The following is a 10,242-nucleotide window of genomic DNA, read 5'->3' as shown; positions in this document are numbered from 1 at the left end:
TCTTTTGACAAAAGGTGATAAACCTCTCACACATTTAGATCTATGTAAGAAGCTTGATGTGAATTGGAAGCATATGTGTTAATGTAAGACAATATCTCTTGGAAAAGGATTCTATGAATGTGTTTTTTTTTAACGGGGAGATATGAGAAGAGTTTTAGAGTCTGGAACATGAAATTTATCTCTTGTTATTCTTTGTGTTTTGCTTGGAAAAGAGATTTCTATAGAACTCACGAAAATGATTTTCTTCATTGCAAGTGAAATTGACACACATTTATTTATAAATAATTATAATCTCATGATTTTTTTATTTGGGTGGAGAAAATCAACTAAAAGTTTTCATATGATAGCTGGATTTTGAGATAACCAAAGTTTAGTAACACTTTCAATGATCTTATTTGGAAAAGCTAAAGAAAAAAAAAATACACAAGGCTGACTTAGTTAAATATTGATGCATTATTTAGTGTACAAATTATAAGTTAGAGCAATTATTAGTTATTAATTATTGATGTATTATTTGTGCAATTTTTTTATATTTAATATTAATATTTTCAATTACTCGTTAATCATGCCGGTATCTCCTTAGCTACCACATCGTCTTCACACCCTTTTATTTAAAAAGGTAGTATAATTTTAAGATTAATACCAGCCGTTCATTTTTCAATATGCATCACAGGCTACGCTCAATGCACCACCGACAGAGAATTCGTATTTAATGCCAGTGTGTAAGTCCGTTTTATAAGTCAATTTTTTTTATACAAAAAGGCTATTCTAGATATAATTTTAAAATAGTTATCAAAAAATCTCACCAATTTTTTTAATACACGGTATTTATAAATAATTAGATGGCACTGTGAAAGTATATAATACTCATTACTATTAATAAATTTTACGGAAACTTATTAAATAATAAATGATAGTTCTTAGATATAAAAAAAACCACCTTCTCCAAACATTCTTGCGGTTGAGAAAAGCTGATACACAAAGGAACATGAATAATGTACCAAAGCTTAAAGAGATTTTCTGAAATGATTTTGAATTATATTTATTACAATTAAATGAAAATGAAAGTTTTTACTGTTTAAGTTAAAGAGTGGAAATAAGGTATGATATTAATAGCATTATTTTTGCTATGTTTGGTTAATTAGTAGCATTTTGGGTGTAAATTGAGAGCATTTTATTTGGTGAGAAAAAGAAAGAAAGAAAGAGAAGTAATGAGTAAGGAGAAGGTAATGAAGGATTAGTAGTTGGGTTGGAAAATTGTATAGTGTTGTGCATTTTATTTGAAGCAAGAGAAAGAAAAGGAAGTGGCAACGAACATTAACGAAGGACACATAGACGTCACAAAAGACCTTCGTCATTCAATCTAATTTGTTTCTTCATCTGTCTAATTTCAAAGGCAAAATAAAAAAGGTGTTCTTCTTCTAAGTTCCAAATCTTCAACCACCGAGAGAGAGACACCCCCTCCGACATTTTCTCTATTCTTCAAGCAAACTCCTCGTTTCAGATCTCTCTATCTCTCTCTAGGGTTTCCCTTTCTCTCTCTGCTATTTATGATCACACTCTGACGCGCTTCTCTCACCAAATCAGGTGATTCCGTCTCTTCTTCTTCGTCTCTGGTACGCTTCTGCAATTTCGAATCATCGATTCCAATGCGCCTGCACCGTCGCTGATTGAGATCTTTTTTTGCAGATTGGAAGGATTCCTGTGGTTGGAGATGGTGGTTTCGGGGCCAATCACGCCGGGGCAGGTGCGTTTCTGCGTGGTTACTACTCTGATTGTTTGATTCGCTTGTTCAAATCTCGAAACTGCCACTGCTGAATGGCTTTCACTTCTCTGTCGTAGTTCTGAGTTGCCATTTCTGTGATCTGCTTGCGTGTTGTGTTGTTTGCATTTGCATCTGATCGTTAACTAGTAGGCGGGTTGTTCAATTTGATGGAGTGATAAGTTGAGGGAATTCGTTTTTAAGTTGGAATGAGCGCAATTGTGAGAATTTAGTTGCTGATTCCGTTGTTTTTGTGATCTGAAGCAGTTTGTGATAAGATAAGGCTGCGCATGTTTTAGGAAAACCTTTAACAACTTTAACTTGAATGACAGTTTGTTTTTGTTTGAGTATGTTACGTGCAAGCCAACTGCCATGCTGCTCTCTCAAGTTTGATAATGTTGACGTGGAGTTTAAGAAAATGTAAATATAGTTTCTGTTTGTTTGTGGTTAGTGACTCAATTTTGTTAAATTGTACTGGGACGGACCTCTTTTCCAGCTTCTGATCATCATTATCTATAGTTAAAATGTTTATGCTAATTTTTGGGATGTCACTTTTCTGATGGAGCTTGGCTTTATGTCCTCAGGTGTCTTTCTTGCTGGGTGTTATTCCAGTCATTGTTTCATGGATGTATTCAGAGTACTTGGAGTATAGGAAGACCCCATCTCCTCCCAAAGTGTAAGTTCCTTTGCTGTCACAATAAAGCAAATTATATTGACTTTACTAGTTTAGGGTGTTAAAGTTCATTGGTGGAATCTATTCATATTCAACTTTCCCCTCTTCTACTTGACCATTTCTTCCCGCAACTGGATGGACGTTGTTGTGGAGGGAGATCACGAAGAAGTTAAAAGTAGATGACTATGATCTTATATGTAGTGATGTAATCTGCATTAGTAAAGCAAAAATCTTTGAAGTAGGTAGTATCTAAGGTTTTGGGGATCGATGATGGTCCAGAAATCATTTAGCAGCATTAATCATCAAATTTACAACACCCTCCTTACTTGCGGATCAGAAATTACGTTGTAAATATGTGATTGTTCAAAAAATCTGTGAACAGATACTTCATAGTTATATATTTAATAAAAAAATAGATACTGCTGGTACATACACGAATTAATGTCTCATATGGACATTGATTCAAGTGCTTGTGTCATTCAAACCAAACTGCTATTGAGAATTTGGTATTAGAGAGTTGTGTTTTGAACATGTAATCCAAGTAATGTGGATGGTAACTTTCCATCTGACTTTGATATATTCTAAATTTTTATTTTAACAGCTAAACTGGAGATATCACTTTTTGTTGTTCAAAGACGTACTTTTTTTATCATGCTACTTTAAAAACTGAATTTCGTACTCTAAAGTTGTTTACTCATGGAAAATGTAGTGTTATTTATGTGCAAATATTTTCTGATTCTTAATAATTTATTTTTGTGGACTGCAGCCATTCGGATACTCATCTTGAAGAGTTGGGGAAGGATGCAATTAAGGAAGATGATCGAGCAATTTTACTGGAATCAGGGCTTACAAGATCAGCATCAGCAAAATCCCATCCGTCATCTGTCAAAATGAATTTGATTCGGTCATTTTCTATGATAAGAAATTTCTTGGGGTTCTTTCCTGTATTCTTCCTTTATCTTTAAAGATCCTTACCATTTTACTTGTCATGTGTAGGTTTTTGACCATGGATGATTCTTTCTTGTTAGAAAATCGAGCAACTTTGAGAGCAATGTATGTCATATTTTTGTAAATGACCAAATATAACCTGTTCCACACTATCTGAATTCTGAAAATGTATTTACAACACTTTTTAGGGCCGAATTTGGGTTGATTCTGTTCTATTTCTACATATGTGATCGGACCAACATACTTGGAGATTCCACCAAGGTACTTGTATAGAGTTTATTATGTTCCCACTTGGTTTGTGTGAGCAACAACTTGAAATATTGTTTTGAAGTGATATGCATAAAGGGAACTTTTCTTCTTCCAAGACATACTCAGTTTTTGTATACTTTATAATTATTTTCTCGTTAGTTTTCACACCTTTTTTGTTATTAATTTTTCTATTGTTGTTAATATTTATAATTAAATTATATCCCTTTTGACATGTGGCTATGAATACTTGAATACTAACCATACAAGTAATTGAAAATCATGCTATCTTGAATGTATCACCTTAAGTGTCAGTTTTTTCTGTGGTAGTTTTTGCACTAATCATATTTCACAATTTATGATTTCTTAGCTCAATACACTTTTATGTTTTTTGTTTTTTTTCTTTATCATTGCTTTTCACTAGGTTTGTTATGATTTATTCCATGATAAAGGCCTGACTTGGGAAGAGATATCTTGTAACATGTTTTAATTGTAGTGTTTTACACTTAGCTTAATTCAAGATTCATGAGTTCATAGCCCAATGGAATTTTATGCAATGTTTTTTGTTCCGCCCTGCAATCTGCCTTGGTTAGATATGCAGTGTACACTGGCTTGTTTTGGGAGTGCTTAATTAATTCTATGTTATCTAAAGATACGTGTTTAAATCTGCCCTAGTGGTCTGTATATTTAAATAATTATATATTTATATGATTTCAATCTACTAACTTTTTTACTTGCTGAACAATCCTTTTCCTTTGGACAGAACTATAGTCGGGATCTTTTTATCTTCCTCTACCTTCTTCTGATTATAGTTTCAGCTTTGAGTTCATTGAAGAAACATAACGACACATCATCATTTTCTGGAAAAAACGTACTTTACCTTAATCGGCATCAAACAGAGGAGTGGAAAGGGTGGATGCAGGTGAGCTCACCTTTTAATCTTATGTTGAAAACTTGTAAACAAAGATGTTATATTTTATGCTTAGCTCTAAAAAAACCCTTTCTTTTGTTTGGTGTGTTATACTGGAATAACATTGATATACCTTCTACAATTGGCTACTTTTCGTGAAAAAATGTTTGAAACAAAATTCTTATCCCAGTAGGTGAGATTGACTACATGAATTTGTAGATCTTTTTGGCTTAAAACCAAACCAACTTTCCACAATCCTAATATCTTATATTAATCTTGCTCAGTTACCTTTTCCAATTAATTCATGGTGTGAATTTCAAGCCAATGCCCAGAAGCAACTGTGAAAATTTGAAGCTATTTGATTATGTATGATTGTCGTGAAAATTAAATATAGTATTATTCTCGTATATTGCTTTCAAAAGTGCCATAATTCATTGGAAACTACTTTTTAAATTTTGTCTGTTACTTCTATGTACTGATTCATCTGTTCAAGCTTTTGTTCCATTTGTTCAGGTCCTCTTTTTAATGTATCATTATTTTGCTGCAACGGAGATATACAATGCAATACGTGTTTTCATTGCTGCATATGTTTGGATGACTGGATTTGGCAATTTCTCCTATTATTATGTCAGAAAAGATTTTAGCCTTGCACGTTTTGCTCAGGTAAATGAGTCCTTGACCATAAATAGAGTTTTGTTATACTTGATGTCCAGTGTCTATCCTTTTCCGTCACTCTTTTTGCATGAACAGTATACCTAACTCATTAAAATTCCATGCAGATGATGTGGCGGCTTAACTTTTTTGTGGCCTTCTGCTGTATTGTTCTTAACAATGACTATATGCTCTACTATATATGTCCAATGCACACTCTCTTCACTTTGATGGTGTATGGAGCATTGGGTATATATAACAAGTATAATGAAGTTCCCTCTGTGATAGCTGCAAAGATTCTGGCATGCTTTCTTGTGGTGATCTTGATTTGGGAAATCCCTGGATTCTTTGACATATTTTGGAGCCCATTTGCTTTCTTTTTGGGTGAGTAATATTATACGTAACTTGTACTTCTCTGTTATTGGTTCAACTTTTGGTTATGCTCATTTTGCTGTCACTGTTCCTTATGAAGTACTCACATTTCTTATCTTGCCATCTGGATCAACTAGACCAACTCGATAGCCTCAAACCTTCTCTTTTTCAACTGTGCCATGGCCCTTAAAAATATCTGGGTCTTGAATTGAATGATTATATTGTGGTTAAAATTGTAGATGCTTGCCTCTTGTTAACTGTAATTATAATCGACATGTTGAAATAATTACTAAATTTTGGGCTCAACTCATCCCTACAAAATTGGTTTGTGAAGAGAGGGTGCATAAACTTTGTTCGTTCTTATTATGTCAATGTGGGAGTTGGGTTTTTCAAAATAATAATGTTATTGTCAAAAGGATACTAATTTATATTTATGACGAACACACTATATTTTATAAAAATAATCCACTGATGTGTCCTCTCTCTCTCTCTCTCTCTCTCCCTCTTAGTGGATGCTTATATCTATGTAGTCTGTTTACAATTTTCTAGTCAATTTGCTATATAAACTTACATGATATTTACTGCAAATGCATAATTTTAACTTTTGTGTGCCAGGTTATACTGATCCTGCAAAGCCAGATCTCCCCCGAATGCACGAGTGGCATTTTAGATCTGGGCTTGATCGCTACATCTGGATAATTGGAATGATTTATGCTTACTTTCACCCAAATGTAATATCAAATACTGGCTTGTGTGGTGGCCTTTGTTTTTTTGTTCTTTTTATAATATTTGGTCCAGCTATCTTAAATACTAAATATTTGACTATCTCAGGTTGAGAAATGGATGGAAAAATTGGAAGAGAGTGAAACCAAAAGGAGAGTTACGATCAAAACAGTCATTGTTTCTGCTGCAGTATTTGTGAGTTACATGTCCTACAGTGCATTGATAAGATTATTCATGGTTTTCTATTCTCCTATGTTATTACTTCAATATTATTTAATGTAGACCAAGAATGGTAAACAAGAACATCTCTTTTCATCTATCTTTTCTAGGTGGGGTACTTGTGGTATGAATACATATACAAGCTCGACAAGGTCTCATACAACAAACTCCACCCTTACACCTCATGGATTCCAATTACGTGAGTGTTATCTTTTTCTTTTGTTCCTTTTGTTGTTCTCCGTGTTTTCTGTTTCTTTACTTTATACTTGGAAGACAGGAATTCAATAGTAACATATGAGATGTGATTATATTTTGTTTTCATCTCCTATTGATCCCTTTTACTTGTTATCATGTTCAGTGTATACATTTGCTTGAGGAATTTCACTCAGCGGCTTCGTAATTTCTCTTTGACCCTCTTTGCGTATGTTCTTTACCTTAATTATTGAAACTCCATGTTGATTGGTTTTGGCACAATTTTTTATTTGGTGACAGCTATCAATTTTTCTGTTGCTTAATTTCCTCCATTTTCGTATCAGATGGCTTGGCAAGGTTACTTTGGAGACATACATTTCCCAGTTTCATATTTGGTTAAGGTGTGTATGCATACTGAGCCCTTCTTCCTAGGTTATTGTCCAAGTTACATTAAAGGACTCCATAAAGCATTTATACAGTAATTAACAATTCTGAAAGAGTTATTCTGGTCTGAGGGATAGCCATTTTATGTACTCAAATGAATGATGAATCAAATAACATTTATTTGCTTCATATTTTCATTGCTGAAGATCCTTTAATTGGAAATATTATTTTATGTTTAGCGATAACCCAGCTCAATAGCAATAGTGCTTTTCTAATTTCATTAGTTTTGTAGATCACGTTTTAGTTTCAGTAGTGGCTTTAGTTAGTCATGGTTGGCGAGACTGGAATTCACATGTATAAATACATTTTTCAGTATGGATGATGTTGTTTTTTGTTGCATCTTCATATCTTAGTATACGGGATCAAGAATACTTAGGAAAATATTTGATTGGAAATAAACTTGTGAACAAACTTCACCTCAGCAAAGGGCGTACTTAATAACTTCCTCTTTGCATGCAGGTCTAACATGCCAAATGGACAGCCCAAATGGCTTCTTTGTCTTATACCAGAGTATCCTATGCTCAATTTCATGCTTACAACTGCTATATACGTCTTTGTATGGATCTTTCTTCTTTCCTTCCATATGTTTATTTTTCTTATTTGTATTCAAGTCTCGTGAAAGACATCATACTAATTACTAAGTTGCACTGCTATCTTGATATGGTTTGCAGGTATCTCATCGACTTTTTGAATTAACAAATATGCTTAAGACGGTGTTCATACCAACAAAAGACAATCGGCGGCTGCTGTATAATTTTATTACTGGAATTGTCATTTCCCTTTCTTTGTATTGCATCTCACTTATTCTGCTTCTGATTCCTCATTCAACGGTAAGCCACTATTTTGCTTTGCAAAGGGATATTTCTTTGATACTTTTTTGGAAAGGATATTTCATTATATAATATCTCGGAGCTTAGGTGCTTGTTCATGCTACTTAAAGCTTCAAAAATGAATATCAAGTATGAATTTTGCTAATGTTTTTTCATAACAGAAGCGGGGGAGAGGGTGGGGGTGGATCATAGGTGCTTTCTCATGTTCTTAAATTAATATAATAATCAGAAATTTCATTGATACTGACAGGTTTGAAATTCAAGACACCAAAGAGAGATTCCACAGACAGTTCCCTTTGGATTGGCTATGCTGAAAAATGTGGATTAAAATACTGGGAAACGTGGAATCTCTTTTCTGGAGCAATGTTTCTGTAGTTGTGGGGGAAGTAGTATTCTCCAAGAAGGCATCAAATATAAACGTTGAGTGTTGGTTTGCATCGGAGGTTGGCAGATGAAAGGGGGAGATTAAACTCGAAGGAATTTGAACCAATTTTCTATAAAATTCATTTGTGCTCACACATAAAAGGTAGGATCGTGATACAAATCCGTCTTGGCTTCGAAGAAATTCAAGATTCATTTCATTACCTGTTCCTGTTCAATTTTCATTGCTATTTTTTTGTCTTCTTCGTCTTTGAAGGATAAGGAAATATATGTATATTCTTTTTTACAATCTTACCAGAAACGCGTTGTCCTACTCTTGTAACAATAGTTTTGTTTAATGGCTATAAGTACAAGTATAGTGTTCCCACTTTTTTTGGTTCATTGGGGGTAGGAGTTGTGGGAATATTGTTCTCAAGCATTATCAGTTCTCCTAAATATTCTTTAAAGTAATAAAACTACCGAAGTATCTCTCAAGTATTGCATATCACCATTTTAGTTTCTCATTTATTTTGTAAACGTTCAGGGATCAAGTTGAAGGGATTTTTAATACTTGGAAGATTATATAGATATATATAGTAATAGTGCAGTAATGAATGTCCTGACGGGTCTCATCGCAAGAAACCAACATGCCCTTCAAAAAGTGAAGAACGTTCACTGAAGTGTTCTTAATCTGTTCTTGAAACTCTGGAGCATGAAACCAGCGTTAATGCACTCGATTTTGAATGACAAAAGCCATTTCTAATGGTTTAGTTTGTTGTTTGGAGTTTCATATTCAAATTTTGGATGTGAAAAAAAAATGAGAGTTGTTCAAAGTAATTTTAGCTAAGATATCGATTTGTTTTTATTGATCTAATAAGAAATCACACGTCCACTTCATTGCAATGTCAACCACTTTTCAGGTTCTACTATGGATAGGGGTGAAGAAAAAGACCAGGCTTTGATACGCTGACCTATATTATTATTGTTATTGTAATTAACAATAATAAATCAGCTTGACCTGTGTTACTACTATTAAGTCAAAGTTTGATCTATATGTAAACATTTTTAAAGTCTTAGTGTTAGCTGTTTAAATATCGGATTGAGCCTGAAAGCTTTTTTGTGGTTTGTTATGTATAAGGAGATTTCTTTTTTGCATTCCTATATTCTCCTTCCTTTGCACATCCATATTTTTCCTTTTCACCGCCGTAATATGAAATTTCCATTTTGTGCTTAAAAATTGACTTTCGGTAATCAAAAGTATTTTTTTGACATAAAAAAACTTTAGAATTAAGAATTCAGAAGTTATTTTTGACTTTCACATGTGTAATTTGAAAAACTTATTACTTTCAAGTGTGCAATGTTTAAAACTTGTTACTCTCAAGTTGTACAATTTAAAAGTCAAACATTACATAACCCAAAAATTATTTTTTCTCCATATTACATTATGAAAATTATGAAAATCATGAATGAAACCTATTTTCATCATTTTACTTTTATCCTTGTTTATCTCTATTCTTCGTCTCTAAGCTTTTGTGTACTCCATATTCTTTTTAACCTTAAAATCTTCAATCTTCAATTAATGGCAACAATATTCTCTTTTTGCTAAACAAACTTCTAACTCTATTGAAAACACTGCTTTTGCAACTAGACATCGTTTTCTTCCTACTCAAGTTTTCAGTGCAGAAATATTGGACTTTAATAGTAAAAATTAAAAAAAGAAATAATTTCGCCGTCTGTGGGGATCGAACCCACGACCACGTGGTTAAAAGCACTGAGCTAAGACGGCTTTGATGTTAATTGATTGCGGAGATACTTAAATTACTTTATATTGTTTCCGCATACAATTTTATATAATTTATTTCTTAATTACCTTTTTCAATCCTATTATTACTTATTTTGTTTTTATTACATC

At 33.2% G+C, this 10,242-nt stretch overlaps 1 protein-coding gene across 2 annotated transcripts; it reads left to right on the top strand.

The window, feature by feature from the left end:
• Positions 1-1,352: 1,352 nt before the first annotated feature.
• Positions 1,353-8,718, top strand: LOC114178378 (protein REDUCED WALL ACETYLATION 3-like). Of its 2 annotated transcripts, none has more exons than XM_028064243.2 (17): positions 1,353-1,587; positions 1,690-1,747; positions 2,347-2,438; positions 3,202-3,339; positions 3,432-3,488; positions 3,572-3,644; positions 4,393-4,551; positions 5,053-5,202; positions 5,319-5,574; positions 6,178-6,293; positions 6,394-6,480; positions 6,615-6,703; positions 6,863-6,925; positions 7,041-7,097; positions 7,600-7,696; positions 7,812-7,970; positions 8,221-8,718. In XM_028064243.2, the coding sequence occupies exons 2-17, from the start codon at positions 1,715-1,717 to the stop codon at positions 8,224-8,226; spliced, it is 1,632 nt and encodes a 543-aa protein (XP_027920044.1). In that variant the 5' UTR covers positions 1,353-1,587; positions 1,690-1,714; the 3' UTR covers positions 8,227-8,718. The 2 variants fall into 2 exon arrangements, with proteins under 2 accessions (XP_027920044.1, XP_027920042.1); XM_028064241.2 differs by having other exon boundaries at positions 1,367-1,616.
• Positions 8,719-10,242: the final 1,524 nt, after the last annotated feature.

Source organism: Vigna unguiculata, chromosome 3 (genome assembly GCF_037176805.1).
Source record: "Vigna unguiculata cultivar grain cowpea cultivar isolate G323 ecotype 2 chromosome 3, ASM3717680v1, whole genome shotgun sequence".
Lineage (NCBI taxonomy): Eukaryota > Viridiplantae > Streptophyta > Magnoliopsida > Fabales > Fabaceae > Vigna > Vigna unguiculata.
The sequence above is the reverse complement of the archived record's forward strand: the minus strand, read 5'-3'. Positions and strand labels throughout refer to the sequence as shown.